General features: G+C 40.4%; 1 protein-coding gene across 1 annotated transcript in view; it reads left to right on the top strand.

Annotated features, from left to right (window-relative positions):
- The window catches only part of map3k9 (mitogen-activated protein kinase kinase kinase 9), a 46,217-nt gene that overhangs the window by 23,136 nt on the left and 2,695 nt on the right, over window positions 1-20,386 (top strand). The window contains exons 3-8 of the mRNA XM_088925543.1: window positions 6,769-6,949; window positions 13,657-13,805; window positions 14,555-14,730; window positions 16,870-17,110; window positions 17,999-18,121; window positions 20,059-20,209. Coding sequence (XP_088781669.1) covers window positions 6,769-6,949; window positions 13,657-13,805; window positions 14,555-14,730; window positions 16,870-17,110; window positions 17,999-18,121; window positions 20,059-20,209 — 1,021 coding nt within the window. The remainder of the gene's footprint in view (window positions 1-6,768; window positions 6,950-13,656; window positions 13,806-14,554; window positions 14,731-16,869; window positions 17,111-17,998; window positions 18,122-20,058; window positions 20,210-20,386) is intronic.

Below are 20,386 nucleotides of genomic sequence, written 5' to 3'. Positions count from 1 at the left end.
AATTTTAATGTGTGAAAATCAGTTAATTAAAATGTCTAACCTTTAGGTAAAATGTATCTGGAGGTTTATGGAAAGTGTTTCAATAGTATATTTTATGCATTTATTTGCAAACATGTAAACATTTGTATTAATATAGTATTATTTATTATTTTTTTAAAAGGGAATGATTCTCCCTATAAATAAACAGGTGACCTAAAGTAAGTTACCTAAGGGAATTTGCAGTTAGTTTTAGTGCTATATAATGACCGTATTCAATTATATTTATGCTTCTTTTTCAAACATGACGATAGTTTTTATTACACAAATCCGCAATACATTTCAAATCAACTAATTCGTTAAACAGCCCCCACAAATATGTTTTAAACATATGAAACATGCAGGTATCTTTACTACTATTCCTCATCTAGTTCGGGGTTTTACTTTCAGAACATCAAAACTAGACCCATCCAATGGAGAAAACATTGAATCTTTGAAAGCATTGTTGAAACATACTCTTACAGACCTGAGAGTTCTGATTTAATGACCACACTAGGAATAGCCTAATCACTGTTGCGTATGTATTCTTAAATATGGCAGTCTTAGTGATTTAACAGTTAAGGAACTTACAATTACAAGGTCTTGTTTAATCACCTGCTCCTTTTTCCCTGTTTTCTTGTCTCCAGGCCCAGTTGACTGCTGTTTAAATTTAGGAATTCAGGAAAAAAATATAAATTGTTCTAGACTTTCAAAGTAAGGCAATCAAGATGGAAAGTACAAATAAGTTAATCCCACCAAGCTTTGCTGCTTTCCCCAACCATACCATAGAAATAAATTATGTGCAGTTCTACATAATTTATGAATACATGTGCAATTATAACATAAGCTAAGAGAATGTAGACCATCTTCTGTATAAACAGGTTTGTGCTATTATTACATCTGAGGTATTGTTACAGTATACAGTACATGTACTTTTTAATCAAAGTTAAAATATATTAGGAAGTTTTCGATATTTTTCTTAGCATTTGTGTAATTTCAGAACAAAAAGGAAACCCAGTTGAAATACATTACTTGAAAGCTCTCAAAAACTTGAAAAATGTCCTGCAAGCTCTTTATTTTCATTTCCCAATAGCAGTCCTATTGTGTTAAAATAATACGTTTGATAATAATTTTTATTGGTCTTGTAGCCAAACTACAGGGAATTCTCATGTCGAGTTCATCCACAGCTACTTTTATGCTGAACGCTTTGAGTCTACTGCCACTTTGACATAGCACAGTAAGTGGCAGTCATATGGTCTTATTCCATGCTGAAAAGAAAAGAAAGGAAACACACACCTTCTTCAAGTGTGAAGAAGGCTCCACAGCCAAAACGTTGTGTTTCCTTTCTTTTCTTTTCAGCATGGAATAAGCCCGCTACCTGTTCCTTTGCAGCCTACGCATGGTGACGCAGCTATATACAGTACTTGTCATATGGTCTTCCCAGGATTCCACCAGAAGGCCAGAAAAGTAGGGTCAACAACAAAGTAACACTTTTAGCACCGACACTCAGTGAACTTTGGTGCAGATTAGACTTTATTTGATCAGCTCACTTGAAGCAAAAGACAATGACGAAAGATCCAGGCGAGCAAACGAATGGTACTAATTGTTAACTCTATAAGGCTATACTGATTTATGGTTGAATCATCAAATCAGTCATCATAGAACATCAGTATTCAACACATACTGTAAGTGAGGTTCTTAAGCCAGTTTTCGTAAGGATGGGACTTCAAGTCGACCTCAAGCATGCTTCAAGTCGGGATAGTTAGGACCCACAACAACCTGGGGGAGAGGAAATTATCCTGGAAGCAAGAGGATAGAAGATTAGAGGGGAAGTGGTTAGACCATGATGGAACACCTCCTACAACTAAGATACCAAAATTTGTCCAGATACTCTTCCAGTGCTCAGATTATCATGCTCTTAAGAAAGAGACTTGATGTCTTATACGAGGGGAAACACTAATTTCCTAATTGTGAAGTCCACAGGCTAAAGGACATCGCGTTGTTTAAGATTGCACTATTTTGGAGTAGGGAACAAATGTCCATTAATTTAGCATTAATTTAGCACCTGCGTAAGAAAGTGCTTTAGTTTTGGGCAAGATCCTTGTTTGATAGTTCCCTCAGAGCCCTTTTAAGGTGTTTTGTGTCTCGATTGCAAGGAGAATTCTGGTTTTTTTTTGTGTGTGTCTGTTGAAGGCAGGACTCTGGACTCAAGGATTTGTGAGATCTATCTATATAGTAGTGTAAACTTCATGTGCAATTTATTGTAAGAAATGTTTATTTAAGTGTGCCAGAGAAACCAAGAATGTATGTTCTGAGAAACACTTGGTATTCCCAGACTACAGGGGGTATAATTATTGTTAATTTTAGAATTTCCTTGCATAGCACCCTGGTGTCAGGAACTGATTATTATATTGAGGTGATGCTTCCTTATTTTATGATAATAATAATAAGCCCCTAACACTTACAAGTAAATGTCATAATATGTTCACTGTGGATTTTTTGGGGGTATTGCAGTGGATTTCAACTTTGATAGACATTGTGAAACAATGCACAAATCTGAGCAGAATTAGCCTCTGAACAGAAAGTCAAGATGTGTTACGTAGTTATTTTAAATCATAAAAAATGACAGTACAAAATATTTTTGTAAAATCTCTTTTTTTTGGTTTAGTTCCCATTTTTATACATTTATTTTGTAAACAAGAGCATTATTGTGGCCTCTTTATAGTTTTTGTTAACTAAATAGATGTTTTTCTATCACTGTCTGTCAACATTGTGACCTAGAAGAGAATATGCAAACACAGAAATAAAAAAAAAACACGGTACCTCAATTTTGAGTTTTGATATTCTAGTTTTTCCTCCATTTTGGTCCTGATCAATCTTAAGAGAGGGAACTCTGCAAGTCTGAGTATGAAAATGGGCATCCAAATGTTTTAAGTTGTATTGGACAGAAGTCAGGTGACCTGGAGTCTCTCCCTCTCACATGACTGGCTAAAGTACCAGCCACACCCACATACCTGTAGTACCACAGAGTGATATCATCAAGGGCCCTCAGGTGTCACTTAGTAGTAAAATATGAAGGCAGTATAAAGCCAGTATCCAAAACGTAGTTTACTGAACTGAATATAGATGCAAGATTCATGTTTTTTTAATGGGACTGTACCCTCTTAACAATAATAACATTATCTGAGATAGACCGCAGCCAGAGAGACTATATAACCCAATACCATTGCTTGACTTTATCTGCCCAGAAACATTTAGATGTGATAGTACGATCAGCATACCTGTAATTGTCTCGTCTTGATTCTTGGTTGATTTTTGTTCTCTTTGCTCTTTTCTAGTTTTCACATAATTAATTGGCTTCTTCCTTTTCCACAATTGTAACCGTTGCCTTAAACATCTTGCATTTTAATGTAGTTCACTCTGGGTCCTTACTGAATGGCTTTTAATTATATGCTATGCCTCATTTCACTGAACTAGCCACATGAAAATAGAATGGCTGAGGAGACCTAAGAGGGTTCAGAAATTCCTTGCATATAATGAAATTCCTTATATAGAATGCAATGTGCATTATGACTGCTGTAATTCGGTTTAACATAATGTATATAAAGAAAAATCTGCAAGTATTATTAATATTGAATCAACAGAATTATGTTAGAGGTTAGAACCGTTGGAATGACATGAGTACAGAAGTGTTGCGAGTGAGCACATTTTTTTTGTTCAACGTTTTAACATTTCTATTTCCATGAATAGGTACAGTAACTGTCTCCTTTTGGAAACCCTGTTAATTTATTAGAATAAGTTTCATAAGTAATGGCAGACTAGGGAAGACTGTGCTTGTTGCATATAATGTAAGTTAACATAACTCACATTTATATTAAATATGTTGCCTTCTCTGGATGGGTTGCACAGTGGTCAGTTTTAGTTAGGTAGCTCCCAGTTTTGGGGCCCTGTTCAGTTCTGGACCTGGGGTGCTATCTGTGTGGGTGTTCTCGCCGTTTTCACATTGGTTTTCTCCAGGTCCTCCAGTTTCCTCCCACAGTCCAAAGATATAATGGTAGTTTAATTGGCTTCTGGGAAAATTGGCCCTGTTGAGAGTGTGTGCGTGTGGGCCCCTAGAGGGTTTTTTTCTCCTTACTAAGGAGTTTTTGGTGCCTCTCCTTCGTTACCTTCCGGTCTTTTCTGTTCTCTGTTCACAAAATGTATGTTCACTTGCATTGTTAAACGCCTTGGGGCAACCTTGTTGTGAAAGGCGCTATATAAAAGTAAATTGAATTGAATGTGGCTGTGATGAACTTGCATCTCTTCAAGGGTGTACCCTGCTTTGCTTGCCAAGATAGGCTCGAGCTCCCCCAAGACCATACATCGGATATAGCAGTTAGAAAATTAGATTAAAAATTAGTTCGAAAATTAGTTCGATAATGGGTGGGTGGTTTCTCCCAATACACTTTATTTAACAAACAAGCAAGATGTGTCTCCTCCCCTGTTAATATAATGTGGGGAGAATCTGTTCAGTTATTTGTGGCAATCCGCATTTATAATTAAGATCCCTCATAGACTGAATTGAATTAGCACCATGTGAAATCTGCATTATCTCATGGAGGGTTATTCATGATCAAGCCGGCTTTTACACACAATGGCTGCAGCCTTTGTAAACAGCTTTGTCGAGATGGAGAAACCTGTTAGTTCTTTTCCTTGTGGTGTTCGAGTAACTTTGTCTCTTTGTCAGAGCTGCCTGTAGCAATTTCTGTAACTAGAAGAATCTGATTAAATAGGGAAGATTTTTGTACTCTTTGGGTGCTTTTTTGAAGTTATTTAAAAGGAAGCAATTAAGTCAAAAAAGAACAAAAACAAATGTATACATGATTAGGACCAGTATATAACGTCACTGTTATGTGAAGCATCCCTTTCCTCTTTCAGCAGGTGAGTCGATTTTGATCATGTCTTCCCACTGGTGATTGATTAACAAGTGAAAGTTTTCTGGTGTCATTTAACCTTCCTGTCAATAAATCCAGTCGAAAAAGTGAACATTGTTCTTGTGATAACTCTATTCCAATCTGTCCTAGTTCTTCTACGATGAAGACAAGTCTCCTAGTAATATTTGCTGTTTAATAAATTCCATAGCATGTATTTCAAAGAATAAGATTACATTTTAACCCTTTTCATATGAAAAAGTAAGAACTTTTTGATATTACAGCAACTAAATAATTTTTATTTTCAATTTTGTATCCCTCACATCATAGTGTAGACTGTGATTTCCTGCAGGATGGTCACATACATTTTTGCATCGCACCCTGTGACCATATGTCAGATTTGTTTCTCTGCAAGTTAAACTGAAGTTTAACTGAAGTGTCAGAGTTCACTGCTACTATTAACTCACCTGAGTCTTAGAAACTGATTAATCAAAAGCAGTCTCTGCAAGATACCTGCCAGTTATTAAAATGAGTGAAGCCATGCAGCCTTTTCAGTCTTTTCCGTGCAATGGTAGTGCAACTTCCGTGCAGTGCCTTTCAAAATATTTAAAGAAACAAAAAGCTCAGCAATTTTTTAAAATATCATTTGCAAGACAGGAGCAGAATCTTTTTATAGACTGTTATGGGGAAGGGTGGCACAGTGGTATAGTGGTTAGAATTACTGCCTCACAGTGCTGGGGCCCTGGGCCCAATTCTGGACTTGGGGTGCTGTGTGTGTGGAGTTTGTATGTTCTCCCCATGCTCACACGGATTTCCTCTGGTTTCTTCCCACAACCCAATGGTGGGTTATTTGGCTTCTGGGATAATTGGCCTGGATGTGAGTGTGTGCATGTGCCTGTCTCTGTGTGTCCCGTGATGGACTGGTGTCTCATCCAGGGTGTATCCCATTGCGCGATGGGATAGGTTCTGGCTCCCAACCAACCCTAAACAGGATGAATTGGGTAGAAGATGGATGAATGGATGATATGGGGGAAATATTTTTACTAGGTGAAGAAATCAAAGTAAGCAGTCATGAAAAGAATGTAACAGTGAATGGAGCTTATGCGATTATATTTAGGCCAAAATATTCCAGCCGCATGAATTTCAATGGGGAACGACAAATGAAAAAGTACACAACAGACCAGCTTCATTAACACGGGTCTCTCTCTCTGTCTCTCCCTCTCTTCTTCTGTTTCTTTCTGTAATGCCTACCTGCCTCTCCTAATTCTCTTTGTCTGTCCGTCTTCCCTCTGTTGTGAATTATCTGGTGTCCTTCCGCTCAACACTCAATACCTTTCTCCCCATTGTCAATCTTTGTTCCAAACATCGCTCAACGTTGTTACCCAAAATGTATCGGTTTGTCTCTGCTATTTCACCCAACCTTGATTTTTTCATTTAATTGCCCTTCCATCCTCTCTGCTCATCTTTTTTTGTTGTTTATTCCATGTCACCCTCCTCTTGCTTTTTATGTGAACCATATCGCCTTTCGGTGTTTTATCATCACGGTGTTATTTTCTACCTGTGCCCCTCCATATCCCCTGACTCTTTTAATTTTTGTTCCCCACAACTGCGTCTTTAATTCCCATTTTAACCAACACCCCCTCAAAATCTCCCTCCCCCGGGAACCCTTACAAATGTCAAATCCATGACACCCTGCCCACCACCGTCACCCTCCTCACCCTTCACCTCTTCTCATTCTCTTCCAATCCCTCCTACTGATGCCATCTGGGTCCCCCCTCTCCATCAACCCTCTCCCCGCATATGACCTCCCCACCCCACCCCACCCCACCCCGCCGGCCTGCAGTTCTGATCCTGGAGAAGGTGGAGAACGCAGACCTGGGCAACAAGACTCTCAAGATCACCGACTTCGGCCTGGCGCGGGAGTGGCACCGCACCACCAAGATGAGCGCGGCGGGCACCTACGCCTGGATGGCACCGGAGGTCATCCGGTCGTCCACCTTCTCCAAGGGCAGCGATGTGTGGAGGTGGGCTGCACAGAAATGGGGGGGGGGTTGTAAGACTAGCCGAGTGCACAACACAACCCAGACCTTCTACACCTTGGCTTCTCGTCTGAACGTGTGACTTCGGGAAACGTTGAGGTTGTGTGACAGCTCTTCTTGCTCTCCCTGCTGATGGTCTAGTGTTTACAGCAGGCTTTCTGCTTTCCTGTCTTTAATTGGAAATGTTGGTGAAGATAAATACACAACGCAGAGCACGTAAGGCAAATACATATGCACAAAACCATGTGTCTGGATGGATATAACCCAATCACATGAACATTCTGTAAGAATTTCACATTCTGAATAGCCTCTTTGTGAAAACATGGTTTGAGACATGAACAGCACTTTAAAAGATAGATTTTTTAAAGCTAAGAAAGCAAGTCTGTTCATTTAATTTGAAACGTTTTATATACTGTATACAGTAAATTATTATTTTAAGCATGGGTAGATTACGTATATTATACATCATATTAGGCTGACACCTTTTTACATAATATGACATAATTCAGTTTTTATATGTTATAAATTTAAGAAAAACATTTTGCAGGTAATAAAACAATTATTTATAGAGGCTCATGGTAAACGTGTAGTGTTATGTAGAGCTATTTTACAATTCGATGGAATTGGGTTGCAGCCAATGAATGATTGCAGGTGCTTGTGATCTAATGCCCTCTAGTGGAGAGTGCAGCAATGCAGTGCTGGTAAAAGCAGGCTCTAAGGCCTGTAAGGCAGAGACAGAGATTGTTGTATCTGAAGATGCAGGCTGAATAGGCAGGTTTTGAAGAATACACAGACGCTGGCCAGAGATGGTCAAGATGAACGAGTTGAATATTGTATTATGTAACAGGAGAGGCAGAGGCAAGTTTAGACGCTGGAGGAGAAAGCTCAGGTTCTACAGCAGCTATGGTAAAAAACAAATCAGATTGCTTATTGCTCGGAATTGTACAATGAATATACTTTGAGAGCTAAGCTGAGATTTTTTTGCTTGGTCTGTTCTGTTTGGCACATCTTTCACATCCATCTGCTAGCAGTTTATTGATCCATCTATAAAAGAGTGCTGCAGGGTGTTTGCAGGAATCAGTGAGGGATTTGGCTTCATTTTATGCAAACATCTTGTAGGGGTTTTTTGCTGAAATGCTGAAGATTTTATACAAGCAAGCTGATCATTCTAGCAGTATTCAGCTAAGAAGTAACAGCAGAATCCTTTATTCCAAAGATCAGCTGGAAAAAGAGAAAAACATGTAAATAGATATACTGTATAGGCATAGGACAGTAGTATGTTCCACTTTGCTTTTTATATCTTTTTACAGGGTTTTGGATTGCTTATTGAGCACATCAAGAATAAAATGTAATAGATTTAGTAAAAGTAATACAAGTATGTGACTGATGTTGGCTGATGTCTGGGACGTGTTGGTGGACCAGTTTGGGGCTCTTGCCTCAGCTAGAATTTCCAGTTTAATGCCCCAGTATAGTGGGAACTCTGTGCAGTTTGTTGAATGAGATGTTCATCCAAGGTCCTTACTTCTTGGTCATTAAAGATCCCATGATACTAATCATACGAGTAGGTGCGTTAACCCTGGTGTCCAGGCTAAACACTACAGTGGACTTGTACAATCTCCCTAAATTTCCCCCCTTATTTAATTTAGGGAGCCGTGGTAGCTCAGATGGCAAGGGTGTCTAGCTTCTGACTAGAATATCCCGGGTTCAATCCCAGGTAGGGGTGAGTGATGTAGCTTGCTCTAATTCCTTCCAGACGGCTCCCAGGTCCACTCAGCCTGCTTTCCAAATGAGTACCGGGAGTTAATCCTTCCGGGGGTAATAAGCTGGCTGGGGCATGATGCTGACCGCATCACCTCCACCTCCAGTATTGGATGGTTGAGGAAAATGGTGGCCCTTGCCCCCCATTCCTCCATGGGCCTTTATGGCCTGAAAAGTGGACCTAACCTACCTACCTAATTCATTTAGTGAAGCCATTTCTCCTTTCTTCACCTGTTATGCTGGACTGTTGGCACGTAATGGCTACCACTCATCACATAGCTGGGGCTGCACTTCATTGGTGATGGAAGTGCATATCCTGCTATATGTGAAGTGCTTTGTGTTCCTTGGGAAGGCGCTATATTGTTAGTTGTGTCATTTATTCGGTCAAGGCTTTAATTATGAATGATTATAAATAAAAAGCGCACCTGTTTGATTGGTCTCATAGTAACATGGTAGCAATCCTGGTTCTTTTGTTGTTCTATGTGACAAGAATTATGTAGGGTATGCCTACGTGTTTGTATAGCCAACTGGTTTTCTAGACACTGTGTGTTGTGTTTGTTCCACACAGTTTAGAAGAATGACTTTATTTAAATCTCTTAAGTAGGTCCACTGCTATTCCACTGGGACAGCAATTTCATCAGTTAATCTGAGTTGGCATTTTCCACTGAAGGTAAATGATAAAAAACTTGCATACAAACAACTCAAGCACTCCACAATTAAAAACAAGAGAAGTAAAAATAAAATACAACTAATACTGTATTCAAGTACATAATGAAATAAACAATGAATTATTTCACTTTCAATTCAAGAACTGCACATCATAAAAACTGAGTTTATGAAAGACAGTTTTAAGACAATTAAAAAGTCCTTCGTCTCCACACTAGGGTTTTTAACTACTGTATATTAGTTGCCGTGCAACTGAACCATCTCTTTGCCAAGCACACTTAGCATTCTTATTTAGTGTATTAATTGAGAAACAGACCCGGGACCCAACAGTTTCTGTGGTCTGTCAGAACTATGAACATGGACACTGGAAATTTGTTTGTCCTCCAGTGCTCTTACTTAGTACTGCATGTTTAAATCATGATCATAGCAAAAATTCCCAACAGGTATTTGCAGGATGTTATAGTTTTTTAGTGAACAGCCGCTACAGTATATATAGCTGCAAGTATGAATTTTAAATATAAAAAAATTATGAAACATTCATCAGTTGATGCTGATGGAGTACAATGGTAAGATGTCAATGCAATCACATCTACAGGATATCACAAGTGATGAAGCACAATTTTACATGTACACCTGTTAGCTTATGACTTATAAAGACACAAGTGATGTTTTCCATTTGAACTGTCGCTTTGCTTAAGGACTGTGCTCACCAATATACAGAGCACAGGTAGTTACTTTCTTACAAAACCCCAGAGAAAACTGTAACCCGACTATATTGCAAGTATTTAAGCACAAAACTCAATAGGCCATCAATCTTCATTCATGGTCCTGAAAACCTATAGCTGTGTCAGTTTAAATGAAACTCTAATTCCTTAAGAATAAGCAATTAGAATTAAGACCCATTAAGCTATTAATAATTCAGGTAAGTCATTAATAGTTTGGGTGCAATGAAAACCATATATCTGGAAGGACCAGGAGGAAAATATCAGAAGATCACTTTTGTATGAGAGGGTTTGTAGCTCTGAAATACCATGATGCAGCCTGAAGACTGTTATGGCATGACATTGGCAGCAGCTACTAGAATTTTGGAGTTCTTGAGAGGTAAAACATTTGTTTTTCAAGTGAATAGTGGAGTAGACTGAGCAGAAAGAATCTAGTGTTTGATCTCAGTGCAGATGAACTGTGGAGCGGACTTGAGAAGTTCTAAAATTATGGTTGGTCTGTATATTTTTGAAAATAGAATAACAAAGGGAACATTGCCTGCTTGTCAGGTTAAAATGCTAGTGTCACCTATTTTCTGTTCAAGTCTGAATTAAGGGGCTTTTGTGATAATGATTGTTCCAAGGCTGGTAGCAGACGGACTGGGGCAATAATTGCAGGCACTTTTCCCTGGTGAAAGGTGACGAGTCATTTGAGGATTCAACGGCAGCAGATAGAAATGGTCTATCTCAATCGCTAAAGAAAAATCTATGCCCAGTGTTGTCAACATGACATCTCTCATGGGTTTCAAAGCAACTTGCTAAGATGCAAAGAAAGAAGTAAAGGTTTTTTCCATTCTGAAACGAAAAGAGACACATGTGTTTACCTGAAGAAGGATCCACAGCCGAAACATTGTGTTTCTTTTTTTTTAACATGCAATAACCTTTACTTGTTCCTTTGCAGGCTACGCATGCTGACGCAGCTACTGTACCTACTTGAACTTCTTCAGCTTCCTAAGATATTTTGCAAAACCTGGCCTGTGGGCTGTTTTATCAATCCCAGAAGTATAATTTCCTTTGAAATTTTATTTTTACTCATTACAGAAAAATAATATAAAAAGACCTTAATTCATTACAAAGATAAAGGCTGTAATTGTATAGGTGAGACCCTTCTGACCCTCAGGGTGTTGGAGTACTGCCAGGGTTGAGAGGTTTCTTCTTATAGTAAGTTGGTTGGGGATGCTCAGCAATGATAAACAGATTTGTTTTATGTGATATGAATATCATTGTTCATCCCAAAGTGGGATTATTACGTGGTATGAAACCCCACTACACTGCATTGAGATTAGAAACTACCATAATGGGGAGTTTGCTGTGAGCACCAAAAGGTGTTTTCACGTTCACTTGGACTTCACTCTTAATCTTCTGAAACAGTCATGTACAGTTGAGGTCTTGAGGTCTGTCTTATTTTCCAACTTTAGTTCCTGTGGTGTTTTAGCATATTAGTAATCTGAACAATCTTAAAAGCGACTGAGTAGCACTGTGCAAGACTGACAGCTGAGTGCATTGTGTGGACGTGCAACCACATTCAGCTTTCAACTCACACCTTCAGTGGTGGTGGGGTATTGAGTTTGAAATTCACCTGTGATTTCTGCTGAGTTCCGTGTGCTGTAAGCTCACAGTTTTTTTTATGTGAGAAGTAAACAAATATACCTTTGCCTTCCCCTGCATGAAAATAGTTTTATGTCTTTAGAAGAATAAAATACTGAAAGGATTTTGTCCCTTGAACTTTCAGATTCCATTGCAGGTCTGACAGCTCACTGTCTTCATGTTGCAAATGGACGTGTGAGCTTCAGTCTCCCTGTGTTTCGTTCAGTGAGTTGGCAATGAGCAGCTCATTACTCGTTAGTGTGGACCGCATTCCTCCAAGGAAATCTCTGTCAGCAAAACAGTGTCCCATAAGCACTTAATTGCACAAGAAATAAGGGCAGAAGTACTAACCCAGTATTAATCACATAGAATATCAGTAAAAATGTTCAACACCACAATTAATAAAGACCATATTTAGTCCAGTAAATTATAGTGTAGCACACTCTGTTATGACATGTCTTTTGTATTCTGCTGGTTGTCCCCCATCTTTCACCTCATCCATTTTTATTTTGTGGACCAATGCTTTGTGATTTTGCCAAGAATATCCTCTGAAACGATACTCTACTAGCACATTCACAAATAACACAAGTTAGAATCTCTGTCTGAAAGCCCTTCGACAACACCAGCAGTGATGCATCAGTCCTTACTGTGTATGCTGTAAATCTCTATGAGATGGCAAATCCCATGTGTCCATGCATTTTCACAGCAAACAGGTTTGTTGGAGCCCTGATCATGATTAAAATTTTAGTATTCATGCTGCTGAGAAGACTATATGGTGACGTTTTACAAAATGCTTCTTGCAGAGCACGATTTTACCCTGTACGATGCAAGACTGGGAGAAGTTCTGCCCATGCAGCTCGTCTTTGTGCGTACACACTGATCTCTATGCACACAGATAGCAGCATGTCTTACCCAGCCAATCACAGCCAGTCCTATCTGAATGCCTTTGGGATCTTTCGAATTACTGCAAGGCCTGTTTGGCTTTAGTCCATTAAGCAGACAGCACCATTAGTTGCCAGTATCACTAGAGGGGGGAGTCAAATATGTCGCATGAAAGAAAGGATACTGGCAGTTCACTGAGAAAAACACTGGGGGTTTTGATGAGCCAGCGAATATCTATAACTAGCTTTAACCATGGGAAAACTGCATAATTACAAAGTCAATTCATATTGTAAAACTGCAGATGGAGAGTCTTATTGAATCATTCTGGATACCTTTTTCTTCTGATTAAATGCACGTGAACCCCTCAGTGGGCTCTATGGGTGACTTGTCATTTGGGGCTGTGTGCTAATATCGACCCTTGCCACTGACTCTGACACCAGCTTGAAGTCCACCAAAGGTCGTGCCTCATGTGAGCAGAAGTCAGTTGTTACCGTTCTCACACCTGAAGTTCAGCTTTCAGAGTGGGTATATCACATATTTGCCAAGTTTTTCAAATTGTAATACTGTCATATTCCATTTGTATTTTTAGAAATAATAAAAATCATCCATTCAGCTCAGTCACACTCACGTGTCTGTAAGGTTCTTGACCTATTGAGGGAGCTGGTTTTAAAATAACTGAGAAGATCTGAAACAGGAAGGTTTGACAGAGTTAAATGGAAGCTGTTTGCTGGGGGAGCAATTAGAAGGTCTTGTCATAGTGACTAAGTCCTTTCATGTTTTCTGCCCACATCTTTAATACTTTCTGACAACATTAGATTTGCCCTTCAGACAATGCTCCTGTCTCATTATGTATGCATTTCACTTGTGGGTTCAAATTCCAGATTAGGCACTGCTGTTGTACCCTTGAGAAATGTACTTGGATTGTTCCAGTATAAATGGGTACAAATGGGTGCCAGTATAAGTTGATTTGTGAAGAAGTGTTAGCCAAACAAATTAGTAGTAGGTAAAGAGCAACTCTTCTTCCCATTGTGTTGGCAGCTACGGAGTGCTGCTCTGGGAGCTGCTGACAGGAGAGGTGCCATTCCGGGGCATCGACGGGCTGGCAGTGGCCTATGGAGTGGCAATGAACAAGCTGGCACTACCCATCCCCACCACCTGTCCGGAACCGTTCGCCAGGCTGATGGAGGGTAAGAGCGGCCTGTCACCGGGTTCCCTAAAGCTGCAAATTCCCTAAATATCAGTCGCAGAGATACTGATAAAGAAAAGGGTCACAGGAAAATGTAGTTAAATGCATTGCTGATATCCACAATGTTTCTTCGATTGGTACAGCTGATGGTGTTTCCTGATTTTCTAAATTCAAATTATTGCTGTATAAACATGTCATCTCCATTTTCTCATTATCCACAATCTGAAGCTGTTTTCTTAGAAAGCAACTTTACATAAATTCATTGTAAATGTTTTATTTTTTTTATTTTTGAGACGGTTAGCACAAGAAGATAGACAAGGTATAAATGTTTTCTCGATCTGAATTTTCTTGCTAGGTAATTCAGTCTTTGACAGACTGAAAGGAAAGCAAACTGGCAGCTACAGGAGTGTAGAGGCCTGTATGGAATTGTTTCGTGACTTTGAAAGATATTCAGCAGGTGTAAAGGTAACAGGCCTCGGTACGCTGAGCCAGTTACAGAAGTGATAGGTCCTCTATCGCTGCCGAGTTTTACACTGTCTGTTGTCTGTCCTCTGAAGGCTGGTATTTTGGAGTGGTGATGAAATCCTCTGTTTAGGTAGTGCAGCTGTACATTCTCAGAGCTTGTAAGCAACAGGGATTGAAGCCCATTAGGGAGCGGAGAGCTGCCCTCATCCCCTAAGTGCACTCCGGCGTTGTTGCTTGTCCATCTGATCCTGGCATATGTGCTGTCCCCCCTCCACCCTGCTGCAGACTGCTGGAACCCAGACCCACATTCCCGCCCCACCTTTACCAGCATCCTGGACCAGCTGACTGCCATCGAGGAGTCGGGCTTCTTCGAGATGCCAGCCGAGTCCTTCCACTCGCTACAGGATGACTGGAAACTGGAGGTGCAGGAGATGTTCGACCAGCTGCGGGCGAAAGAGAAGGTGGCTCAATCACTGTCTTCTTCCTGATCTATCATCTTTGACAGTACATTTTCAAAAATGCTGTGATCATGGGTATCAAGATTATGGCCCAGATAGACTTTTAGGATTACTAGCAAAGAGCAATTGTAATCTTAAATTGCCATTTGCTCTTAAGATTTTAACAAAACAGAAGCCACTCCATTTTCAGCCTTGTCATCAGTATGCACGAGTAGCTAGCAGATTTCAAGAGATTTTGGCCAAGAAAAGTTCTTTTCTGGCCGGCCAATTCTTTGGTCTTTGTAAAAATGCCATGTTGCTGATTATAGAGGAAGGTCTTTTAAGAACAAGGTACACACTGGCATAGCAATCAATTTGCTTTTTTGCCGGAGTGCATTAACTAGAAAAAAACAGCAATTTTTAATATCTTGTAGATCACTTTAGAAATCCCCATATTCTACAGCTCAACAGATGAGGACAATAATTTCAATGCTAAATCTCTAAGGTTTTGTACTAATGCTATATCTCATTTACACTGTATAATTTATGGAAGGCATAGGGTCTAATTGTATTTATACTGACTTAAACTGTCCAGAATTTTACCATATTAAGAACTAACTCTGAACTCACACTGTCCTATACATCCATCCATTTTCTAACTGCTTTATCCAATTCAGGATTGTGGGGCCACCATAGCCTATCCCAGCAAGCAGCAGGCAAAGGCAGGATAAACCCTGGATGGGACACCAGTCCATTGCAGGACACACAGACACACAAATATGCTCACACAAGGGCCAATGTTCTGGAGCATTCGGAGCAACCCAGGCGAACATGGAGAGAACATACAAACTCCATGCAGATAGCACCCCAGGAATTGAACCCAGGTCTCCAGCACTGTGAGGCAGCAATGCTAGCCAATGCACCTCCACTGTGCTACTCCCTTTATTACAGTATACCTTTATTATAAATATAAACCTACCTTGTGGTTTCTTACATAGTAGAGCAATGCAAAAGGTTGCAACCTCCAGAAAGATGTCACTTGTCCTTTTTTATTGCCATGAATAGGACACAAATGCCAAGGTTTAAACTAGGGTTATTTTTAAATCTGTCTAGTGCATTGGGGAGTTAATTGCAGTGTGCACCTGCTGACCCAGAGAAAGAGAGATGTATTTCATGGCACTGCAAGTCGAAAAAACAGGAAGTCAGTCTAAATAAGTGTTTATGTGGTATTTCTGACTGGCACTAAAGTGTAACAGTCCAACATCCTTCTTGCTGATAAATAGCCTAAAGCTGTTGTTTTTGTAATTTTGCAATAGCAAATTATTAACAGGGAAGACGCTGCTGTTTTACTGCTGTGTGAGAATTCAGTCTACTTCATCTGACAAATTTAACTGCCATGCCAAATACATAATTTCTCTTAACTGGAATAAATGAATTAACTGAATGAAAAATAACTGAATAACTTTAATAATTGTCTTATAGTTTTGCTTTCCCTGAGGTGTGTTGAGGTTAATTTGTGCTCATAAGTTGTGGAAAACATCCATCTATTCTAAGTGTAAACTTTTTTTTTCAGCTCTAATTCTCATGTGATCCTCTCAAGAGCTTAGATAAGTTATTTTAGAAAGATTTTAATACGAGTCACACCAATAATAATAGTGCTTGCACAAATCCAAATAGCCAAAATTACTATTAGGTTGCTTGACAGTGAGGAATTATGGAATTATAAAGCTTCCTGCTAGGAAGCTTCCTACTGTAGCTTGGCAAGGAAAGAGCCCCATTGACTAATCTGAAGTTGAAGATCTGAACTGTCTAGCTCAGTTGAGTCGAACCCTGCTGTTACCCAGATGTGGGGGTTTTGAAAGTTTTTGAGAGGTCTGGGAATGATATTAACATTAACAGGAAGATAAAGTATGAGCCTTATTACAAATGCAAATATAAGTTTTGATGCATCTTCCCTGTTCCTGTCACATTTATATGGGAAAACTTGGGATGAATAATAAATTTGATTACATTGTGAAAGGTAAAATGGGTATTAAAGGTGATGACATTGAAGATAAAATACTTTTGTATTAGCATTTATTGTACCATTGAATTCCTTGTGTTCCAAAAAAATACCTTTTATTGACTTGTATTTTCTCTTTCCGTCCTGCGGGGGGCTATCAGGAGCTACGCTCATGGGAAGAGGAACTGAGCCGGGCAGCGCTGCAGCAGAAAAACCAGGAGGAGGCGCTGCGGCGGCGAGAGCAGGAGCTGGCGGAGCGCGAGATCGACATCTTGGAGCGCGAGCTGAACATCATCATCCACCAGCTGTACCAGGAGAAGCCCCGCGTGGAGAGCCGCCAGGGCAAATTCCGCAGAAACCGCCTCAAACTGCGCGACGGCAACCGCATCAGCCTGCCTTCAGGTATCTGGCTGCAGAGCCATTTCCTGTGTGCACGACCTGGTACTCATTCAGGATTGCTATGACCTGGCAAAAGTGAAGCAAAATAGTTACCCTGCAACACTTAGTTCAGTGGTTTGGCCAATATGTGCTAATGACGGAACAAGGCAGCAAATATAAAGGGGTAGCGGACTTAGTACTTTGGCGTTAACTCACTTGGCACAGTAAATGACAGTGCTAGCTGAAGATCAATGCTGTGTCAATCCCCTCACTTACGAGGAATGAGCCAGGGAGGCAGCTGCAAGAGTGAAGTTAGCATGGATGGAGGGGAGCTAGAAAAGATGTGTGAAGAACTGTGGGCAGCCAGGGAGTACTTGTATGCAGGAGAGCAGAAGTATGGCATTACAATTTGATCTCCTCTCAAACTTTTGTTAAATTATACCATTTCTGACTTGTCTTTAATTACTGATTTTCAGCAGCAATGTTAATCAGTTAAAGGCTGTCTGGATTAGAGACCCGCAGTGCTTCAGATATAGCAACCATGGCTGTCCACATCTGTTAACTTGTGATACTACATTCGTGCTTACTGTAGTTGACATTTAATTTATACCAGAAAGCTATTTTTTTCTTTCCATTTCCAGAAGTAATTAAAAAGCCCTTATGTCAAGATACTAAACCTAAGGAAAGCCTGGAGGTCCGATGTGTCTGAAAGCTGCATACACACACCGACGTTCCAGGACCAGGATTGGTCACTCTCTTATAAGAGAGTAGTGCAATCAAACTGTTTTTTACTTTAATATTTTGTGATCTTATCATATGCAAGGTATTGCCTAGCCCTGCCTCAGAGACATATATCTGAAATATGCCAATGAAATCCAATGGAAGAATGCATTCAGGACTGTGTTGTTGCAGATTTTCAGCACAAGATCACAGTGCAGGCCTCGCCAACGCTGGACCGCAGGAAAAGCCTGATGAGCAGCAGCTCCAGCCCCCCTGCCAGCCCCACCATCATCCCACGCCTCCGCGCCATCCAGCGTGAGTCTGTCTCAGACACCTCTCTCACTCTGATCAGCTCGGCTGCCAGGGGAGCTGGCTGTTAGCAGGGCGCGAGAGTGAATGTCAGGGCTGTGTTTTATAGTTCTGGGAAGATTAGAACTGAGTGGAGGCTTTTCGGCCCATCTAATCTGTTTGGCTGGTGGTAGCTAATTAATGCAAGGGTCTCATCCATCCATGTCTGGTAAGGAACCAGGCCACCATCTTCAACAACATGTCATTTGAGGTTGTTCCACACTCCCACCACTCTTTGGGTAAAGACATTCCTTGAAAGGCGTTTGGCATCCTGGAAATCAGTTTTATGTGCACATTATAAGTTAACATAAAAAAGAACATAGAATATTAAATCTATTGGGTTCATGAAAAAATTAGTGTTAATAATTCATTTATTGACAAAGCATGATTATGTGATGAAAGGTGGCACTAAGGATGGGAGCACTGCTGCGGAAAATGTGATAATTCCACAGTGGCAGTCCCTGGCTTTGCTTTGGTTTCCGTCCACCTTTTTCACAACCTGATACCTTGATTTCTTTCAAGGAATGGCTGGATGAGATTCTTGAATCAATTAAAAGGGAACTGCAAAACTATTTTTTTATTTCAGGGTTAGAAAGAATCAGCATTGATGAGTGCTTTTCAAACCATAATAAAAGTCAAATGCACACAGTATCTTGCAAAACCTCCAATTTTCATAACAAAATAGATTAAATCTCCAGGTATGTGAAGCCCCATGTTCTGCGATTCAGAATGAAGCAACAAAACTTCCAGTGACATGAAGCAGCCTTTTTACATTGTAAACATACAGGCTTGTGAATACATCTTTTTGTTTGCCAATAGAAATATTACTCTACTTTGAGACGTTTTTGCCGACGAATACTACTTGTTAACTCTGTATACAGATTACGTTGGAACATTTCTGCAGTAGAATGTCGGCTGCACAACCTGTACTTATTCGCTCGTACATCACAGTACATTAGTTATTATTGTGACTAGTGAGCAGGAAGGGGTGCTTCACGTCGGAATTCATGAGAACTCTCAGTCTCACCCATGGCTAAACCAGGGGTTTGCAACAACATGGCAGCTTACAGTACTTGCACAAAGCTCACGATTATGTGCTTAAGTCAAAATTTGTAAATTCTTTCTATACCGTCAATTTATTTTGTTACTGACATTTCATAACAGGTCTGAGAATTTGGGACTGCAGTTCCCCTGTTACTACTTAATTTAAATAATGGGCTCCTCTCACTTGTAACCATTCTTATGACCTTATTTTCTTATCCCTGCCCCTGTGTTAACCAATACCTAAGGTTTCACCTCAAAAAACAAAGAAAGATTATGTTTAATTGCTCAGTGGATGCTTTCTCATTATCGCTGAAAAAAGAAAAACATAGGCTGAGAATGAGTTGTCATTATGCATTAAATATTTTCCGAGTACATAATAGCTTAACTTGTTAAAGTGGATTATTTTTGTTATGAATAATATATCAGAATTGCCATGGTAAATATATCTGTCATTTAAGTTAATTCGAGCTTCATGGCCCCATGCTGTTTGTTCAGTCCTGGGTCTGTCTGGCACCAGTTGTGACTGGGTTTTCCAAGTAGTTGTGCATAACTGTCCGAGTACCACTGGAGGTAGAGCTTAGTCCGCCATTCCCAGCTTTCTGACAAACAGTGACTCCTGTAGTTTGCAGTGATGTCAGTGAGGGACATGCCTGTCCTTCAATCAGCGCTAACTCGCCTGCGAGGCACTGTGGAGTTTGCAGTGCATGAAATGACGAATGGCTTGGGGGGTTGAGCACCTGTCAGGAAGTGTCTTGTTTTTTCCCGAGAGGTACAGGAGCAGTTGCTGCAATGTCAGGTCTTGATTCCCATCTGTTCTGCGGCCCTGTATTCATCCCTGTATTCCTCCCATTGGTGTGCAGTGACCCCAGGAGAGGGCAGCAAGACATGGGGGCGGAATGCTGCATTCCAGCCCGACGGAGAGGACGAGGAGAGGAGAGGCCCCCGCAGGAAGGGCAGGACCTGGGGGCCGGGGCCGCTGTGTCACAGAGAGCTACAGACTGGGGACGAGAGGTGAGAGGGAACAGGGGGACTGTTGTCTAGGACTGGATGCAATTGGATCGATCATGGATTACCACATTCAGAGTGAGCAATTAGCTACAGAGAGACTTGTAGCCATAGTAGTACATAATAGCCACCTTGAAAGTTCCATTCTTACATTAGGTGCCAGTGGCTAGGTTTCACCAAATA

This window comes from Atractosteus spatula, chromosome 9 (genome assembly GCF_055471065.1).
Source record: "Atractosteus spatula isolate fAtrSpa1 chromosome 9, fAtrSpa1.hap1, whole genome shotgun sequence".
Classification (NCBI taxonomy): Eukaryota; Metazoa; Chordata; class Actinopteri; order Semionotiformes; family Lepisosteidae; genus Atractosteus; species Atractosteus spatula.
Note: the sequence above shows the minus strand (reverse complement) of the source record. Positions and strands in the feature narration are given on the sequence as shown.